Source organism: Periplaneta americana, chromosome 16, assembly GCF_040183065.1.
Source record: "Periplaneta americana isolate PAMFEO1 chromosome 16, P.americana_PAMFEO1_priV1, whole genome shotgun sequence".
Classification (NCBI taxonomy): domain Eukaryota; kingdom Metazoa; phylum Arthropoda; class Insecta; order Blattodea; family Blattidae; genus Periplaneta; species Periplaneta americana.
In genome coordinates this window covers 58,802,924-58,824,233 of record NC_091132.1, presented here as the reverse complement: position 1 = coordinate 58,824,233, position 21,310 = coordinate 58,802,924, and the positions used below count along the sequence as shown (strand labels likewise).

At 36.0% G+C, this 21,310-nt stretch overlaps 1 protein-coding gene across 5 annotated transcripts in view; it reads right to left on the bottom strand.

Annotated features, from left to right (window-relative positions):
- Positions 1 to 8,575: 8,575 nt before the first annotated feature.
- LOC138716340 (long-chain-fatty-acid--CoA ligase 5) overlaps positions 8,576 to 21,310 on the bottom strand; it is a 245,667-nt gene continuing 232,932 nt past the window's right edge. For all 5 annotated transcript variants that reach the window (XM_069849314.1, XM_069849313.1, XM_069849312.1 and 2 more), the window contains exons 9-12: positions 20,260 to 20,538; positions 16,307 to 16,450; positions 12,358 to 12,531; positions 8,576 to 10,085 (exon numbers count right to left, since the gene is read on the bottom strand). In XM_069849314.1, the coding sequence (XP_069705415.1) occupies positions 9,948 to 10,085; positions 12,358 to 12,531; positions 16,307 to 16,450; positions 20,260 to 20,538 (735 nt within the window). In that variant the 3' untranslated portion in view covers positions 8,576 to 9,947. The remainder of the gene's footprint in view (positions 10,086 to 12,357; positions 12,532 to 16,306; positions 16,451 to 20,259; positions 20,539 to 21,310) is intronic.

The window sequence follows — 21,310 nt, the reverse complement described above, 5'->3', positions numbered from 1 at the left end:
AAACGTTTCTTTAACCCCCAATGAACAGATAACGCTGCAGGACTTTCATACACAACACATCCAGTCAATACAAAGAAAAGAAGGACACAAACCGAAACCAATATATCTATCAAAATCCCTAACCAGACAAGAGATAACAACAATTATGAACATAAAGCACAAGGTCGCAATGACCCCAGCATACCATTATAAGATAAGATTAACGGACTCAGCAAGATGTGTAAGTGGACAATGGGGGGACATTAAACATGTCCTGCTTGGATGTAATCGTATCTCCTCACAAATACAGAAATTTATATCAGAAGTTAGTTCGATACAGGGGAATGGCCCCTTTTCGATACCAAATTTAATAGTTACTTCAAAGATTTCCATATTAAAAGCTCTTCTACGACATATTCGCAGATGCAAAATGAAGCTATAAGGATAGGATCATAAATAACAAGTTAAGACAATGAAACAATTATGGCAATAATATAGGTTAATAGGGACGTTGACATTGCCAGAAGGGAGAAAAGGCAATAGGACGTCCATAAAGAAGTCAAAACAACAACAAATCTATGCCTACATAGGATTGCTTTCATGCAGGGAAAGAGAAAAAAATCGCATGGTGCGAGATCAGGTGAGTACAGAGGGTCTGGCAAAATGGCGACATGTTGCCTTGCAAGTTCCTCTTGGACAAGGACAGAGCGATGTGCAGGGGCGTTGTCGTGTAGCAACAGCCAATTCTTCCTACGCCAAAGCTCAGGACACTTACGACGAATTGAATAGCGTAAATGACCAAGGATCTCCTTGTAGCAGATTCTTGTTTACAGTTGTACCTTGTGGGATGGATTCTATGTGAACAATTCCATTTGAAAAAAAAAAAAAATTCAAGCTTCACCTTGCCTTTTGACCTGTCTTATCGTGGCGATAATGGAATTTTCCAGGTGGCGGATTGTCGCTTCAGTTGCTGATTGTAATGGAAATACCATGTTTCGTTTCCAGTTATAATCCAGTTGTGAAATGTTGGATCATCGTCAGCACTACTGATCAGGTCACCACAAATCGTCATGCGATCATCACGTTAGTCTTGCGTCAGGATGCGTGGCACACTGTGCTGGGTAACATCAGGTCATCAGGCAGAATTTTGTAGCACGTACCATGGCTGACCCCTACTGCTGCTACGAGATCGTCTACCGATTGGGAATGGTTGGCATACACCAACATTGCAACTTCTTCGACCTTGGGTTCAGTTCGAATCGTCTGTGGCCAACCAGTACGCACATCATCCTCCAAACTGTGTCTCACTTGCGAAGAAGTTGGTGCCACCTAAACACTGCACTGTGACTCAATGCATCGTTGCTGTAAACTTGCTGCATCATTTGAAATGTTTTTGTAGCAGTTTTGCCTAATTTCTGGCAGAACTTGACATTTGCCTGTTGCTCAAACTGCGACATACTCGAGTTCCGACACACGCATTCAAATCACTGTCACAACAAAGACTGTAGTTCTTCTTACACTGTGTGCACACAACTATCTCTTACTGGGACAAGAGACTAACTGACAAGGTACCATACCATGGTGCCACCTATCCGCTCTAGTGCACCACACCACCACTATGCACCCAGTCTCAGAACTTAATGACGTATAATAGGGCCAGGAAGTATTAAAAGAGATATGGACTTTCTTTACAAAGAAACTATACATTGTGAGACGTAAAAAAAAAAAAAAAAACCCCAAGCCTTAACAAAACGTGTTGTTACTTTACCTCACTATTTCATCTCTCTCAAGTTTCAAAAGGAAAAATCCAATGTGGAACTAGCCTCGTCAAAATGCCAGATATGCGACCACCTAAACGACACTGTATGTAGCGACCTATCCTGAGTTAAACTGGATACTGTTATATTCAACATTTATAACTGTACAAATATTCAATTATGTCCTTACTTTAATGGGAGGCATTTAATCCTAATGATGAAATCTAAAGGATACGAGCCAAGCAAAAAGAGAAATCTATGAGGTTAGTTCTGTTAAGTTTTGAATCTTAACATAAATAATGATGTAAAGGTGGTTTATTCTGCTATAAAGAAACCTGTGAATATCTGTAACTATACATTTAAAAATGTCAGTTAAGTTTTTTGTTTTGTTGTGAAAGTCGAACATGACTCAATAAGAGAACAAATTTGCCATTAATACCATATCTACAGAAGAGTTTGACCAGAAACTTAATGGCACTGACTTGCAAATCCCATGTTACTTGAAATACTGTCTGAAATATATAAACGAAGACAGAAGGATTCCATAACCATCTGCATACAGCACTTATATTTCAATTTATCACATATCTAGGGCTTACTGCATTTTGTGAAGTACATTCGTAACAGAACATGTCATTCATTGGATGAACAAAAAACGAACGAATATTTTGACAGTTTATAAAATGGGTCATCTGGTAGGTTGAATGTAATGGTATGCACTAATTCAGTCATATGTCAGATCAATATGATACACACGTTATATGAGTAGAAGAATTTAATATGCTGCACAAACTACATATATTTAATTAAATTTAATAATGCTGCAACAATTTATCGATATCATGAATGCTATTTAATTAAATTATGTTTTATTTAACAACATTCATAACTACCGAGGTTATATCACCGTTGCCGGTGTGCCAGAATTTTGTCCCATAGTAAATCTACTGACATAAGCCTGTCATATTTAAGCATGCTTAAATGCTATCGACCTGAGCCAGGATCGAATCCACAATCTCGAGCACAAAAGGCCAGCACTCTACCGATTGCCCTACCCAGGCCGACTACTATTTCAATCAAAAGTCATATAAAAGATATATGAAAATAATATTATAATGACTCAGTAGAAGAAAAAATATAATTATTCTAATTAATAGGGATAAAGTCTGAAAAATTAACAGTGAAAATGTTTAGTGAGGAAAGGGGAAGAAGAGATAGTTATGAGAAAAGCGATAATAGGTCTATGGATAAGAGGATGAGGAAGGACAGAATGAAGAAAATGAGAGTAAGGGAGAAAAGAGCGAAAATAAATAAGTAGGCCTATATGCGAACATAAATAAACAAACAAATTAATAATATATTTATTATAGCTAACAGAACAGTTCTTCACACCAGGTAAGTGCCACAAGAATGTATGAATGAATAAAGGAATAAATAAATACATAAATAAATAAAGTAAATAAAAGAGCGGAACATTGAAAAAAATTAACGAATAAATGGATAAGAATACTTGGATATATTACTGACAAAGATATAATATATAAAGATATAGTATATCTACATTCTATAAGAAATAATTTAATATCTCCTACGGTCTCTTGTGCTTAAAAATATGATTTTGAAACAAGTGATTGAATTGCAGCCTACTGTTTAATCAATGTATCCAAAGATACAATCAGTTTTGTTATGAGTTTTGTCTGGAATACCGGTATGTTATTCATGACGTTCAGCAAATTTTAAATCATGAAGACAATGAGACAGATCAAATTTAGGTCTAACAGGATCGAAGACATGAAATAAGGGATCTTGAAGTGTCAGCAACATTTATTAATAAAATGAAACAAATCGAAACAAAATAATATTGTTTCTATGTGGTAATACAATCTTTATGCAAAAATGTAACCACAGTGTGATACACTCAGAACTCAGCAATTGGTTTTATTTTTGTCGTCTACTGTCATAATGCATTATTTTAGCTTGTTTCTATGAAGAAAACAGTTGATATTTCTAGAGCAGCATTTGGGAGAAGAGATTTTGTGACTCCATGACTTACAATAAACACTAGATACAAGTTCAGTAGAGGCAGGCAACCAAACCATAAAGGTTAAAGATGTATAAAACTTCATTTCAAAAAGTACACCATTCATTAAGTACGATTTCTTTCTTTCTTTCTTTTTTAAAGGATCTGGTTTACACTCAGATTTCGTTCAAATATGTAATTTTTTCGCCTTTGGTGTTAAAAAGGGTGACCATAAATACTGGTTTATCCATAACAGACCTGATTCAGGTACTTGTGCAAAAAGTACGATGCTCAGAGTTATAATTTAAGAAAAACAATTGATTAAAAAGATTAAAGTATTCTTTGGTACCTACTGTTGGTGTTATCTAAATGATAATAACTCATGTTACCGGTATGTACCAAACGAAGTCTTGGATTGAGGAAACTGAAATGTTATATTTATATTAAAGGGGCCCTGAACAAGAATTTTTTTTTTTTTTTTTTTTTTTTTTTTCTTCATATGTTGTGTGTGTTAGTGAAACTTAAGCAGAGTCCACATAGGCCAGTTTCTATCTGATACTTTTCCAATTCACTGCGGACTAAAGCAAGGAGATGCACTACCACCTTTACTTTTTAACTTAGCTCTAGAATATGCCATTAGGAAAGTTCAGGATAACACAGAGGGTTCGAAATTGAACAGGTTATGGTACATCAGCTTCTTGTCTTGCGGATGACGTGAATATGATAGGAGAAAATCCACAAACGATTAGGGAAAACACGGAAATTTTACTTGAAGCAAGTAAAGAGATAGGTTTGGAAGTAAACCCCCAAAAGACAAAGTATATGATTATGTCTCGTGACCAGAATATTGTATGAAATCGAAATATAAAAAGTGGAGATTTATCCTTCGAAGAGGTGGAGAAATTCAGATATCTTGGAGCAACAGTAACAAATATAAATGACATTCAGGAAGAAATTAAACGCAGAATAAATATGGGAAATGCCTGTTATTATTCGGCTGAGAAGCTTTTGTCATTTATTCTGCTGTCAAAAAATCTGAAGTTAGAATTTATAAAACAGTTATTTTACTGGTTGTTCTGTATGGTTGTGAAACTTGGACTCTCACTTTGAGAGAGGAACAGAGATTAAGGGTGTTTGAGAATAAAGTTGTTAGGAAAATATTTGGGGGTAAGAGGGATGAAGTTACAGGAGAATGGAGAAAGTTACACAACGCAGAATTGCACGCTTTGTATTCTTCACCTGACATAATTATAAACATTAAATCCAGACGTTTGAGATGGGCAGGGCATGTGGCATGTATGGGCGAATCCAGAAATGCTTATAGAATGTTACTTGGGAGGCCGGAGGGAAAAAGACCTTTGGGGAGGACGAGATGGGAGGATAATATTAAAATGGATCTGAGGGAGGTGGGATATAATGATAGAGACTCGATTAATCTTCACAGGATAGGGACCGATAGCGGGCTTATGTGAGGGCGGCAATGAATCTCTGGGTTTCTTAAATGCCATTTGTAAGTAAATTGTAGACAACAAGGAGCTGATGACAGCACTGAAAAGCGCAACTCAAAATATAAAATAATTCTCAATATACGAACGAAAGAATTTTGTCCACAACTGCTGCTGACATCACTCTGTCGAACCCATGGCTTTCGTTGTGTAAGCTCTCAGCTGCTTGACACTTTCTTATGAAAAGAAGTACACTATTTTCCGCAATTTAGTTATAAATTACAATGGATGTAGTGTGCCTAATTAAAGCAACAATGAACTTGCTGTGGTGCGGAGTAGCAGTGTGATGTCACAAGCAGTATGCCAGTATGTTACTTGGAAAACCATTAGTCGTAGGAAGGTTTAATTTACGCCACTGTGTGTATAATCCCAAAATATGACTTTTGTTCAGTACCCCTTTAAGATAATGTCTATGCTGCTATTGTATTACAGAATAACACATTTCATTGACTTTTAAATATAGACCCCACAACTTATGCTGAACTGAGCAGGCAATAACATTTTCTTAATATTGTTTGTAAATATTTGTTTGTTGTAGGCAAGAGCATAAGTAAACAAGGAGAAACTTTTATGTTGGTATTTATGTAATAGTTTAGGTGCATTAGTTTTGAAAATATAGTACGGTAATTCATCCTTATTTCAATCCTCATTTCTGCACAATAATCTAAAACTGAATAATAATAATAATAATAATAATTTATCATTTTGTGAAATAAAAACTATTAATAACAACAATTCACCACTTTCTATGACACTGCAAGTTTTCGGGGTCATTTATTGCTATCTGTAGGCTTACATCATACAGAAATATGTAGAGGTCTCAATTTCACACCTTATTGCAAAATTTGGTTGTCTTGTTATATTACACAATATTTTACATGGTCAAGAGTATAGTGTGACTTAAGATGCTGTTATATAACATGTCATTTTTCATTCATATTAAATAAAATTTTAGTTTAATTTTTATTTCCGTACCCTCATCTCTTCCATCACATGCGAAGTTCTGGTAATCATTATCTTCACATTTGCAGATACAATTTAGGGGCATCCTGCAATGTCGCATAACTCTGCAAGTCGGAAGGCTGCATATGTTCTATTCTTGATTGGGGTCATGATTTTCTTCAGTGATTCAATCCTTCCAGTTCCACTATGACCCTGAGATTACTCAGCTTCTAACAGAAATGAGTACAAGGAATATTTCCCTGGGGATGAAGGCAGTGGGCACTTAGAACTGACATTAATAGTACTGATTATTTATACAGGTGGGAGCCTTAACCTTTCGCTGTCCTATTGGTCTCAATGGCCTGTGATAGGGATCACTTTACTTCTATATTTGTATATATAATTGCTCATTAGAATAAAAAAATGTATAAAATTAATAACAATAACGTTAAAATATGTTTTTACAAGCAAAACACATTAAGTAAAAAAATATTACTTCTGAGAAAAAGGCGTATATAATGTACATAATGTATGTGTATAAACTTAGAATTTTAAAATTAAATACACAAAGAAACAATTTACTAGAAATAATATTTTGAGTATTCAGTTTTTACATCTTGAGTTCAGTTTTGTTACGATCCTTCGAAATCCTTTTTCTCAGAGGTAATATTTTTTACTTAATGTGTTTTGCTTGTAAGCTGATGATATATAATACTCGTAAGTGCACACCTCAGACCGTTGGCCAGATGGGAAGGGTGGCATACACTCCAGACCATTTGAGGGGGGAATGGTAACGGACTTAGAAGGATGATGGGACTGGTCGTTAAGGTGTTGGGGGTTAGGTTGGTTCGACGTAGGTGCGGTTGGTGGGCTCGCAACTCATCCCAGGGGCGCACAATAGACCTCAGGTCGCGGTGCACAGAGATGTTCCCCTCCCGGCCTCATAGAGAAAGTAAAAAAAAAAAAAAAAAAAAAGTGCATTCCGAACATAAGTGAATTCATTATTCAAATCTAGACAATTATCTTCGACAAACTACATCAAACTTTTTCATTTAAAATTTTTACAGTAAAATTGTTAGATACAAAACAAAAACGAAATTAAATAATTTTATATAGATCACAATTTTAATATCCCTTTGTGCTCCTTGATTATCGATCATTGTAACAAATGACAGGCAGCGTCAAAGAAAAGGAGAAATAATAAAGAAAGTGACATAGAAAAAAAGAAATGATAACGAAAGACTCCTTGAATCATGCTAATAACGTTAATCGAATTTGTTCTTGACTACTGAATGTTAAAGTAATACAATTTCTGAATGTCTACCATCATCCACCACGGTAGTTACCAGCTTTCAAGTTGCAGAAGGTGCCATTAGCTATTGTACACCTCTTCCTTATTACATGATTTGTTGCATCATCACAGACGATTGTAGCAAGGAGAAAGTGGCTCTCTCTTAAAATCAGGTTCAAAATAATGGCATCAGTATGTGCAAGAATTCATGAGGAAGCACAATTTTCCTCATTTGCTTCAAATCTACACAGATTCAGATCACATTTCCTGTACCAATTTTCATGTCACTGCCACAGTTGAAACTCCGAACTTTGCAGTTCTCTTCATTAAAAAACAATGAAAAAATTGATTTATTAAAAGACCATTCAGAGTGAGTAGTGATGATATTCGGCCGGTTCGCACCGGTTCAGATGAACCGGTTGTTAAATTATTTCTAAGTAATATTTGCAATTACCATGGACATATACCGTATATGTTTAACATAGGTACACATGAGAGAACTGGTTGTTAAACTTCTTGAATATCATCACTGAGAGAGAGGATCCAATATCAAATTGTTGGTGACAAACTTCTGTTGAAAAATGTTTTCAAGAGAATATAATAAAGAATGAAAGGCAAGTACGATAGACAGAAATGATTGAAGTATGAATGAACACAGCGAACATAGTTTGCACTTTTCGCATTGGTTTATTTATATTAGTTCAGACTCCAAATGAGTTAATTTTTTATTACCTTACTTCTGTTACTCGTTAAAACTAAAAATTCAGACAGTTTTTCAAAGAAGCCAATTTTAGTATTTTCATACTGCTGTAATTCATTATACAGCACCAAAGCAAACACACATAATTTATATTACTTCACTCTGAAAAAAGGCTAATTAATCACAATATAGAGTAATTGAATACAGCATATCCATTGCATGTAACAGAATTATTGCAATTTTATGACATGTTTTAATGTCTTTCAAATATAGTTTTTTATCACAGTCTATATAATAATACAGCGATATTTTCTGAAAAATAGAAAGGCTGGAAATATTTAGTTCGTTCATCGCAGTGGGATAATTGAGGATGTTCTGAAGTATATTAAAATGTTTATTTTTATTTCTCATAAACACACATATTATAGGTATTACTGTAATGTGAATATTTCCATGTATTGTGGAGTTACTTATCTTTCGTCTACAAAAGAAAGAAAGAAACAGAACGAGACAGAAAAGTACACAGAGAGAAAGAAGTTAGAGAGATCAGATCACTAAGTATCTGAAATTGAAATAATGGGCTATTTTGACGGACAGAAATTAAATACTCTTAATGATTTTGTGACCATAATCGTAACATCTTTACAATTTTTCTACTTATTCATTGTCTGAAGTGACATTTAACACACACTGAATGTGACACAAAATTGTAGCACTCAATAAACTATAATGATAACGTATTATGCTTTTAAACAAATTAAAAAAATAGCTCAGATTTGTGACGTCCAGGTATGGTCACCCCACATAAAACATCTGCATATCGTGAAGTCTTTGTCAAATTGTGTCACCATTAAGTGTAAGTTGTTATCCACATGGAAGAGTGAATATATTTGTTCAATGCATAAGTTGTGTTCATAATATTATTCACACACTGTAAGACCATCTGTTTCAAATTTCCTTTCTTCAGTTTTAAAAACAAAATAAAATAAAAAAAAAATCTCGATCTTGTTTATTCAGCCAAATGTCCTCACCGAGCAAAATTACATCACACCAGTAGTGCATGATAACTGACAGAACTGTTTCATCTTTCAATGATTTTTAAATCATTAAGCAAACTAAGACCCTGTACCACCATGAAGTAGTAGTTGTAATGAAGAGTCAAACCACTTCTCACGAAGTTAACGTTACAGATTTCATAAACAGAGATTCTGTTCATTCATACTGAGTGAGGTCCCTCTTTTGGTCAGTCTGCTATAACGAGATCTTCTCCAATGTAACATGGTTCATATTTCTTCAGTAATTCAGAGTTGACAATTTGTTTGAAAACTGATCTTACTACTATATAGATAGTACAAAATAAATAATGTTATTTTTTACAGCTGTTAGGGCTACACCATCGGATTTTCTTAAAACACAGCCCTTTGCTATACTTACAATTAACGAATTTGTAAGGGGACATCGAAGTCCCTGAACCATTTTCACATAAACTCTTGTGTATGGAAGTGTGGAACTTTGGAATAAAAATTATCGTAGAGAAATGAGGCTAAAACTATGTACAAGTTCATTACAGTTTGTGAAATTGACGAGTTTTAACTTATTAATTTCATTTCACTACGATTTTTGAAGCTAATTGCTTCCAAGCACAGGGGTGTATGTCGATCAAATTTACAAGAAAATGGATCAAAGCATACTTGTGTTTTACACTGTCAAGTGACCTGGTGCCATCTTGGTCCATTGAACTGTTCGTCTCTTTCTACGTCAGTTTCGTATACATGTCCTCAATCTGGGGCTTGAAATAGGCCTTAAGCTGAGGACGTTTGCTTTTTAATGTTGGAGTTAAGAGACCATTCTGAACCGAGAATGGATCAGGATGCAAGTAGATATCCTTCACCTGAAAGTAAACAATGTTTTTAACAATAAAATGGCTTTAACTTTTTCCTTTTAAATACAAGGCCCGGCAGAATGTTCACCTCATTAGAAACATAGATAACAAGAGCAACATAGATCCTATGCAACATTTTATTTTACCATCTTACAAAAGAATTATTTTATATTTTTTTTTTATTGGGTTATTTTACGACGCTATATCAACATCTAGATTATTTAGCGTCTGAATGATATGAAGGTGATAATGCCGGTGAAATGAGTCCGGGGTCCAGCACCGAAAGTTACCCAGCATTTGCTGTATTGGGTTGAGGGAAAACCCCGGAAAAAACCTCAACCAGGTAACTTGCCCCAACCGGGATTCGAACCTGGGCCACCTGGTTTCGCAGCCAGACTCGCTGACCATTACTCCACAGGTGTGGACTTACAAAAGAATGTTTGCCATTTTGACATCACTTTGTTCTAAAAATAATATCGTCCAAATGATTGCCTTCACAAGCTATACAATCCTCAAATAGTGACTGCGAGTCCTTCTTCCTCAAAAAAGCATGGCTCTATTATTTCAAATTGTGCAACAGCACACCAAACAGTATCACTGTGGTGAGGTCGCTGATGCATTTCTCGAGGGTTTTCTGGGTTCTAATATGGAAAGTTTTAAATTACATAAGTTAGGTCAGATACAACAGTGTTCATGAATGAGATAGTTATATACAATAGAAGTAATTTAATACAGTTATATGAACACTTTTTAATGATTGAATAAAATTAATGAAATCGGTTAAAAACCAGACATGTTTCGGAGGTGTGCTCCTCCATCTTCAGCGGTAGTACCACGACGTTGGTACAGATGTTCGACCGCGTAACGTAGCTTAAGGAAGACTGACCACTGAAGATGGAGGAGCACACCTCCGAAACATGTCTGGTTTTTAACCGATTTCATTAATTTTATTCAATCATTAAAAAGTGTTCATATAACTGTATCAAATTACTTCTATTGTATATAACTATCGAAAGTTTTGTTTGTTGACGCAGCCCAACAAATGAAAATGAGATTAGTCATTACTGAGCACAACAGCATCGCCTGAAACATTTTCCAATATGGTCTCGCAAGCATCTTGGCGGTTGAGCCAGTCATGTTGCCGAAGTTTCTGAACCACCATAACTTTGTAGGAATGGAACTTGAGGTCTAGGTGTAAGATTCGTCTGATACTCCGATCAGATATTCCTAATACCAGAGCATGTTTAATGACTGAAGTCGCGTCGTGGAGATGTGGTAACAGCATGTCTCACTGCTGCGATATTCTTGGGAGCCCGAACGTTGCGACATCTATCGGACGACTTCTGTTTGAAAGTTGAATCTTTTGTATGATAGTTCTCACCCATATTATCCCGCGCCGTGGTGTCGTGGTCTAAGGCATCCTGCCTAGAACTCGCGTTACGGAATGCGCGCTGGTTCGAGTCCTCGTGGGGGAAGAAATTTTCTCATGAAATTTCGTCCAGTGTATGGGACTGGTGCCTACCCAGCATCGTGATGCACTTGGGGAGCTATGATAGGTAGCGAAATCTGGTTGCGAATGCCAGCTATAATGGCTGGAGGGATCATTGTGCTAACCACACGATACCTCCATTCTGGTTGGATGATAGTCCACCTCTGCTTCGGCATGTAGGCGTGAGGGCAGAAGCTGGCTGGTCGATCTAAGCCCTTCATGGGCTGTAGCGCCACGGATCAGTAGAGTTTTCTTATTAGAAATGCTTTCGTGTCGACCTACTCTAAAATGGTACGAAATTGCCACAGCATTGCAATCACAGTCATTACAGTATTTAAAAAAAATGCACAACAACAAAATGCACGATGTTCATCTGTCACGCCATGATTGTAACTGAAATGGCATGCCTTGTGCTGCTCAAATATATATGCCACTCAAGCGCAACTGTCAAGAAACCTGTATAGCGGCCAATTCAAATTGGGGAGATCATTTTGCCGGACCCTGTATAAAATATAAACATAGATACCTTTGCGTCATTTATATCCCTAGAAAAAAAAACTCTTTGAATATAGTGGGCTCTCAGTAAAAGTAAGCAGTTTTTAATATACAAATCATTTTTGAATTACTAGACTTTTTTCATAGTGCTATGTAATACAAAATACAGAAGGCTTAAAACAAATTTCCCTAACGGTAAAAGTGGAGAGGAGAGAGTAAGGAAGGGAGATGGAGGGGGAGATGTGTATGTGTAAATAAAAGTCATGAATGAAAGAAGAGAGGAGTAAGCTTACATACCTGTTCAAATGATTTGAGTCCCGCCTCTTTACCCCAACTGATCATATCATCCATAATAAGTTGTTTTACTTCTGGATGTGCACATAACACGGACAGTGTACCAGGAATTCTGTTTTCACACGCCCAGCTCTTAATCACATCCACATCAGGCACTACTACAGCAACTATACAAGACTGCAACAATACAGTAACAGCCATATAAATTCCTCAATTTTTAGATTGAATGGGTTCTAAGATAACTACGTATCATATACAACATTTTTAGGTCTGTACCCACTTTACAAGAAACCATTGTAATTCTAATACAAGCAAGTGTCTGTTGTTTCAATAGCTTGTACAGGCACGATATTTACACTTTCAATTCCTTCCTTACTTTTTTACCAGTTAAAGTGCAATAGATTTCTGGCAGTGGGGAGCATTCGGATGAAGCTACTGAAGCTCTGCTTCACTATAATTGCTGCTAAATACAAAAATGAAATACTAAAAACATTGTCAAAAGCTCCTTTATACCTACTATATTTCAAACTGCGCGCTGATGTGGCAATTTAAAATCTGCATTTTCACATTGCCAGTGAAGCTCGATTCAGTTGAGTGTTCTAGTGGGCCTTCTATGAATGGGAAAGAGAAGAGAGAGGCCGAGAAAGAGAAGGAGAAATGGTGTTTAGACTGGTACTTTTTAATACTCAACTGAAGCTAGCATCAGGTAGGAAATAATACTGCCCTCACAACATTCATCAGCTTAGGAGGAGGGCTGTTGAGGATTAGAAGCAATAAACCCTGTGTTTTCTATAGAAATGTGCCACCTCTTCCATACTCATCTGAAATTCCATTCTAAAATCTAAGAAAATTTGAAGAATGTTACATCAGTTTTAGTTTTTGGTCAAACAGTGCGGGAGTGAAGGCAAAGTTAATACTCTAATTTAATAACTACGCAGTGTGGGAGAAAAATCTCACTTTTGTTTATTTCAGTGCTAGTAACAATGTGTTATTAGAATATAATTTCGTGTGTAATTTATTAAAGATCCGTTAAAGAAGCCGTTTTCATTGTGGATATTGAATTTTATTGTTAAAACCGTTGCTTACGAGATTACACAAACTGGCGCACAGCACGATTGAGAGTAGGTATCTGTGAGTCATGACAATTTCTGCCGCTAGGTTCGCCTCGCTGCCCTAAGAAATGATAAATAGTACCATTACAAAGCATTGTGTATCGTGAAAATAGTTCGAATAATTGTGCATTACTGATTGAGTACGAATATTATAAATATGCCAAGCATATTACAGTGTTATTTGAAGTTTGTTCAGCTAAGTTATATTTGAAAATTGGCAGTTATCCGTCACAATTCTAATTACTTTAAATCCAATATCTTCCACTACTTTTAGGGCTTCCATAGTCAATTTTGCCAACTCATCTCCGGTTAAATTGTGTGTAAAATAAAATGACACTGGTATTCTGTACTTTGTAGACAGACCCTTGAACAGAATGCACAGCAATTTATTGGCCAGCTTATTTTCAATCCCAATAACATTTTTCTCAGTGTCTGTCATTCCTATCAACATATCCAAATTTCTGTCATACATCAACTTTTTCATTTTCATGCTCCAAGGACTTTTCCTCTGCAATTAGCCGAGCCTTTATCAAAGAGGTGACACCTGTTTCTCCTTTTGAGTGACCAATATAAGTTTTTAATGTCTTTTGATGGGGTAAGTGTAAAATACCCAAGTTTCTTAGTAATCTATAGCCGGTAGATGACCTGTTAGATAGCAATATTCAGATTTTCAGTGTGTTTTCATGAAATTTACACTTTTGTTTTCCGAAAGCCTGAATTTGTTCAGTCAAAAAGCTTGCTTTCAAACTACCTTCTTTAGCAGCTTCTTTTATTTTGGTAAGTTGCTTTTCAATTCCTTGTTCTTCCTTCTCGTTTTGTTTCTGTAAACTCCAGAGCTTGCTTTTTAAATTACATATTGTCTGTCTTAGTTTTCCAATAAGCTGATTTTGTTTCCGAATTGTCCTAGTAATTTTTTTACGTTGTAATGTAATGGCTTTGGGAATTTTTTTACTTTCAATTGAGCACTGTGTGGCTATAGTTTTTTAAGTGCTTCATAGATTTCTTCAATTGAAACATTTGCTTCATTGAAAACTGATGTACTATGTTCAACATTGGGTTTATTTTTCTTACCAGGATGGATGTTATTCACCACTTCTGTTATCCTTCTTTTGTTGCGTCTACTTATGTTTGAAACATTTTGTTTATGTTTTGGAAAATCATCAAAGACGGATGGTACCACATTAGGAAGCAAACGTTTTAATGTTGTGCTAATGCTAAAATCAGCTTCTTTGAAATGTCTGCTGCAGACACGCGATTTCTTGTTTGGCGTCCAAAGAGTCCTTGGTTTGTCCCCTTCGCGAGAAATGGCTACACACCACTTCTTTCTTAGTCCATCTTGTGGAAAACAATGAAACGAAAAATCACATTCTTTATTCTGGTTCGATTTGCACAATGGCACACAGCAGTAAACCATTTCAATCACACAAATTACAGGCTAACTTCCTGATTTAATAAATGCTAATTCAAAATATATTTACACGCACTAAAATACTATAGCGTTTACTATTACTATGCTCAATAGATTAATCAGTAGGCCTGTAGAAATGTTTTCACCACTGCAAGAAAAAATCGCGCAATAATTCCTACTTCTCAGTTATTGTGACGTTCGTATTTTTTTTTAAAAGAGAGGGAAAAGTTAGGCCTTCTTGCAAATGCTTAATTATGAATTCAAGGAAATTAAAGATAATGCAGTACCTTAATTAAGTTAGTTGCAATATCTTATTTAATAACAATATTAATAATATTAGGTGAAAAGGGTAGGCTATAGTGCGTATATGTAAGATGTCAAGTTAATTTATTTCCGGAAATGTTTGGTGTATGAACTGAAGTACAGAGCAGACAGTCCCTCAGTTTATATGTAATATGTTTTAATATCAAGAATGACAGCCTTTTATTGTAATATAATTGAGGAGCAGAAGTTTGGAAATTACGTCTATTGTCCATAAAATATTGTACGAAGCATTTAATAAGCAATGGTGAGTCCTTTAAATGTCCCAAATGTCAATGTCATTTAAGTGTTCTGCTATGAATATTTAGGGCAGAACAGCGCTCCATGCGGCGGAATTGGCATTACGAGGGAACCACTTCAGACTCGTTTTTCAAGCTCTATGCGCCAGCTTGTGTAATCTCGTAAGCAACGGTTAAAACTATGTCATGATAAATTAGCATCCAGTTTTCCACAACAGCACAGTGACTGCGGAAAGGTTTTCTGGAGCTGAAAAGAATAAAGATATATGCGCGCAATAGTTAATAGTACAGGAGAAAAGGGACTTGAACACTTAGTGATCATTTCAATAGAATCTAGTTTGCTGGAGAACATGAGGAATACTCAAGATTTCTAAGATAAGGTGATTACTGTCTCTGCATCGCAAGAAAGAACGATGTAGTTCAACTACTGTTAAAACTGATCTGCAGTACAGATGAGTCAATTTTTTGTAACTACAACAAACAGCTCCTAATAATATCAAATAAAGTACTAGTGGTAATAGTAATAATAGTAGTAATGACAACATGACATATCAAGGATGATGATGATGATGATGATGATGATGATGATGATGATAATAATAATAATAATAATAGTAATAATAATAATAATAACAACAACAACAACAATAATAATAATAATAATAATAATAATAATAATAATAATAATAATAATAATAATAATAATAATAATCTAGGAAATTGCTTCATCTATATTTTGGGTCATTGCTCGCCACTGTTTTCTGGTGAAAAATGGAACACGTGCTAATGTTCTAATGATGGCAGTTCAGTTAGAACAGCTTGAAGATAAGTGGTGTAATTGGCTATCAGCAGAAAATCTTCACGTAACTTGCCTTAAGTGACTCTCCGCATACAAACACCTGCTGCACATATTGACTGCGAATATAGATATTTTCTATCTTCTCAGGCACAATATATTCCCCTTGTGACAACTTGAAAATGTGTTTTTTTCTGTCAATTATTTTCAGCGTTCCATTCTGAAATGATAAAGAAATATTAACAGCATAGTACATTTCTGATATAAATGTCTTTTACTTTATCATGAAAGGTAACTCAATACAGTAATACGAACTAAGAAATATTGATGATCGATTGTTTTATTGAATAATCGAGTATTTCGATTACTTTTATAAACAACTGAGATTATACTATATAATTAATAAAAAAATACTAATTGCGTATGTCAAGTATAATATAATATATTTGAAGCATTTAATTCAAATATAGTACAAGCCACAAAAGGTGGAAGAAAAAAAAAAAAAAAAAACTATTTAAAGAGTGAAGTGATACAAAGTGAAACTTGTTTCATATGATAGTAATATACTAGGTGTTCAGTTCAAAGTGTGTCATGGCTCGCTGTATGCCGTCACGTAGCTAGTTGATGAGCCTGGAGAATTCAATCTTCCTACACTTCCGCAGAGGTGTATTACCTATGTGTCAGAGAAGTTGCCTAGCAATTACGGCGTTCATTCTGAAGAGTACTTAGCGATATGTATGGTAACGCCGGTAGTGGCAGGAATGTGAACTGTTTGGAAATATGTACTGAGGTGGGTTTTTTCTTACTGTCGGGATATGGGGAGAGGGTTAAGACGATTACTTACGTACAGTATTTGTTGGCATTAACTTCGACGGTCAACATGGACACGGAGCATTTGATTTGTGTTGTGGAATGTTGCCGTACACAACCGATAACAAATACCCTGTGTACGACTTGCCCGCGCAAAACACAGTTCGAAAGAGGTTATGGTAGTACACAGACAGTACAGACTGCCATCTGTTGCTACGACGTTCAAGTTATACCGTACACGTTCTCAAGTTCAGATTGAATGCCTTGATTAATAGGCAACTTCTCTGACATAAAAGCTGAAACTCGCTTCAAATCGCTGACTCACAACAGTGACGTCATGACACACTTTGAGATGAACACCCAGTATGTCAACAATACAAAAGCAGCTGAAATTAACCACAGTAAAACTTTGTTTTAACGTTCCTGTTTTCAAGAAATTATTTCAGAAGTTCAGGAAGAACTTTTATAAAAACAATGTAATTGATTCTCAATTTTAAGCAACCCTGCATTAACAAAAGTCCCACTTTTAAGGAATATATTTGAATGAAGTTGCGAATACACAACCCGTTTTAACGAAATTTCGAAGCAATTACAAACGTTAATGATCAATTGAAGAATGTGATCCCAAAATGCATTTAGTTCATTTTATGAAAGGATTGGGCTAGGTTTTTTATCCACCGTTCTAGACTGAGCGCGTTTTCAAGTGACAGACACAATAACACAACCTTTTAGAGCCCCTTCAGACGAGGCCATTTTTAGAAGTGTTGCTGAAGCACTGCCGCTTGTGAATAATGGATTTAAATGGAGGCCTTCAGACATAGCCACAGCCACAGAATAGTGGTGCTGCAGATGCTCTGAGTGGTTGGCTTCGCCACTGGTGGTGGCTACTAAAAGTGGTGCTTCCCATTGCGATAAATAGAATGAAATAGTAAGTTTTAGGGGAGGCCACAGCCTGGCCACTATTTTAATGGCATGTGAGTGGCACATCTGTGGCGCTGCTAGAGTCGACGGCAATTTAGAAGGCGGTAGTCTGCTAGCATTTGCTTCGAGAGAGACAGATAGAGAGAGCAAGGCAGCATACAGTACAACATTGTCACATTGTACTTCACGCGCACGTGCAATACAAATAGTGCAGGAGAGAATTTAAATTATCAAAAGACAATAATGACCTTAGCCGTTGATTACTGTAAGTATGACACCAAAGAAATCCTCTTTCCTTCACTAACAATAGTCTTTGCACGGTTCACAATCCCACAACACATGCTTCTGCAGTCATTTCTTCCTCGTTGGCAACATTGCAGCCAGCATCAAGAAGGCCGGCAGCGTTCTGCTCGTCAATGTATTGAAACACTCACACGTGAACAAATGAACTCGGGAAGTACTTGTTATAGACTGATTCTGATTAGTACTACTGTACAAGCTTGTGATGTCACATACCAGAAATGCTACAGCGCATATAGCAGCTGATCACCTCCGAAATGCCATCTAGTCTAATGGACAACTGTTGGGTCATCAATTCCTTACACCACCATGTATACACCCTATTGTGCCATGGTGTCTTTTTTTCGAATTTCATTGGTGATTCCTGCTAGAAGCTCCTGAAATGATTTCTTAAACATGCGAGAAAAAAAAAGCCTTTTATCATCCTGATGTAAATCATCAAACAAAGAATGAATAATAGTCCTCGAATTCTGTCTTTCCAAAACCAATCGATGTACCCAGACTCTTTCTATTTTTACGTCTATTCTTTCTCAGTATGAGCAACGTTTCCAAAAGTATATCTCCTCCTATGTTCATATTCACTGGAAGACTGAAAAATTCTGTACAAAAATTTGGTGTATTAAGCAGCGCCACTAACGCGCATTCGAAGCGTCACTAACATGCCATTAGTGGTGCTACTAAGTGGCATCATCTGAAGGGATCTTTAGACAAGAATTGGCGTTGTTTTGGAAGAAAAGAAGCTCAAAATATAATGATAAAGATCTCAAAAAAATCATATATCATAAAAATGGCCAAATGGACTGAGCGAGTTTTGGGATCACACACTTCAATTTCCATATAAGGTGTGGTCACTCCAAGTGTAGCTACATTGCGATTGACAGCATGTATCGATATCTTGATTGAAAGTAAGATTGTAGAAATGTTATTCTGTGTCTGCACATGAAAATTATAAATTACTTTAGATACAATACTTAAAACATAGTACCGGTATTGCGATTTTGTAAAATCAATATATTGTAAGTTTGCAGAAGTTTACTGTTAATGTGTGTTTGCTAACAGTAAATTTAGTGGGTATTAAGAATAATATGTAAATATAATATAATGAAATGGCTGAAGGATTGGTTTATTTTCTATCCTCAGTTCTTACTTGCTCATATAAAGTAAAAACTCCCTTTTAAGAAAAATAATTACTGTAGTCCCCAAGCATAGGTGGAGTTATGGAGAGGCATGGAAGGGCACTGCCCCCCCAACTTGTCAGAACTCTTTTTTTTTTCTATTAACGTTAGAAAATGTTGACTTCAAAAGATCTTTTTTGTTTTTGTTTATGATCAAGTTTCTGTGCTTAAATTGATGAATTTACGTAGTTTTATTGATGTAAGCATGTGTTTCTGTACGAGAGAGAGAGAAAAAAGAGAAGATTGTTTTAAGTTATGCCCTATTATAATTCGTAGTAGACCAACAATTCATGCCCTAAACATTGCGGATATGGATGTAACACTTTTATTAAATGATCATATTCCGATATACTGTAACACAGTCAAGCTATGACAGAGGAGGAGGTAAATGATGTCCCCCATAACCCCGTTATATGGGGATTCTATGGTTTGCTTTGTTCCTCTCCCAAGGAAACGGTTCTCTCTCCGCTTATGTCCCCAAGAGATTCGTTAAAATGAGTTTTAATGTATAGCTCCAAATGTTACTTTATCACAATCCAGTTCAAGTGCAGTAGTTTCTTGTGAAAGATTTAACATGTGGCTTTTCCATTATCTTACTATTACCACAGTCTAGTATATATAGTCACGAAGCTTGAGTTTATGAGGGTACTAGGAACAACAGACTGTGCAGGTACTATTTCGCATTGTCTGTGATGAGCGATAGTAGCGATCCTAGTGGTTAGCAACTATCTATGGATGCATATTTACTACGTATTGAGCTTCTAGACTGTGCTATACTAGACTGTGCTATTACTATTCAACTGTCAATTTCCACCCTACTTACAGGTAGCCACATTCCAACATCCCCCGTATGATGCCAGCCTTCTGAGTCTATCGTCTCATTGGTCTTCTCATCTTCTTTGTAGTAGCCCTGGAACACATTAGTGCCTTTCACACAGACCTCCCCCTGCCCACTCACAGCATAGTACTCCATCTCTGGAACGTCTACTAGTTTAATACAACAGCAGGCCACAGGAGGACCCACATGTTCCGGTATATGGTCGCCTTGGACTGTGAGTGTGATAGGGGCACAACATTCTGTCTGTCCATATCCCTCTACCACCTGAAAAGAAAACAATATCGGTACTGTTCAAAATTTACTTTCTAGTAATGGGAATATTGGTTGATTATGATTTGGTGAACAGAAGTAAGACAACAAGAAATAATATACTGATGGGATAAAAATGATTAAGATTCGATTAATCAATCTTCTTAATGTAAGCTGTTTGCTGACAACATAAAGTCCACTATATTCCACTGTAGTCTATTCAGTTGTTGTTTTTCACGAGAAATGAGGGGTATTTTGATCAGTGTTCATTATAGATGCCTGTTGCTAGTAGCCAGAGTTGGAGTGTAGTCAATATACACTGCAGGGCTGTGTCTTCTGCAACTGGTACTGACGATTTTAATTTATTTCTTTTGTGGTTTATAGATGGACAGTGTAGAAGAATGTGTTTCAGATCTTCATCATGATTATTACACCACAGACAAGTAGGATTATCAGAAATGTGAAATCGGTGTAGGTACAATTGTGTGACAATGTGACCTGTTCTGGCTCTTGTTAAAAATGTTTGAACATGTCTGGGCAAGTTTTTTTACATTTCCAGGTCATTTGTACAGACTGTAAAATTTTTCCTTTGTCAGAAGAGAGCCAATTGTTGATCCATAGGTTTGTAAAATGAGACTTTACTGAAGCAAAAGCACTGGATAGAGATATCACTTGAAGAGGTCTTGGTTGCAAATATTAAGATTCGATAAATTCAGCAGAAAACAATGGGAGAATAACATGATTATGATTTGGTGAATACAGACGAAGACAATACGAAATAGTACAT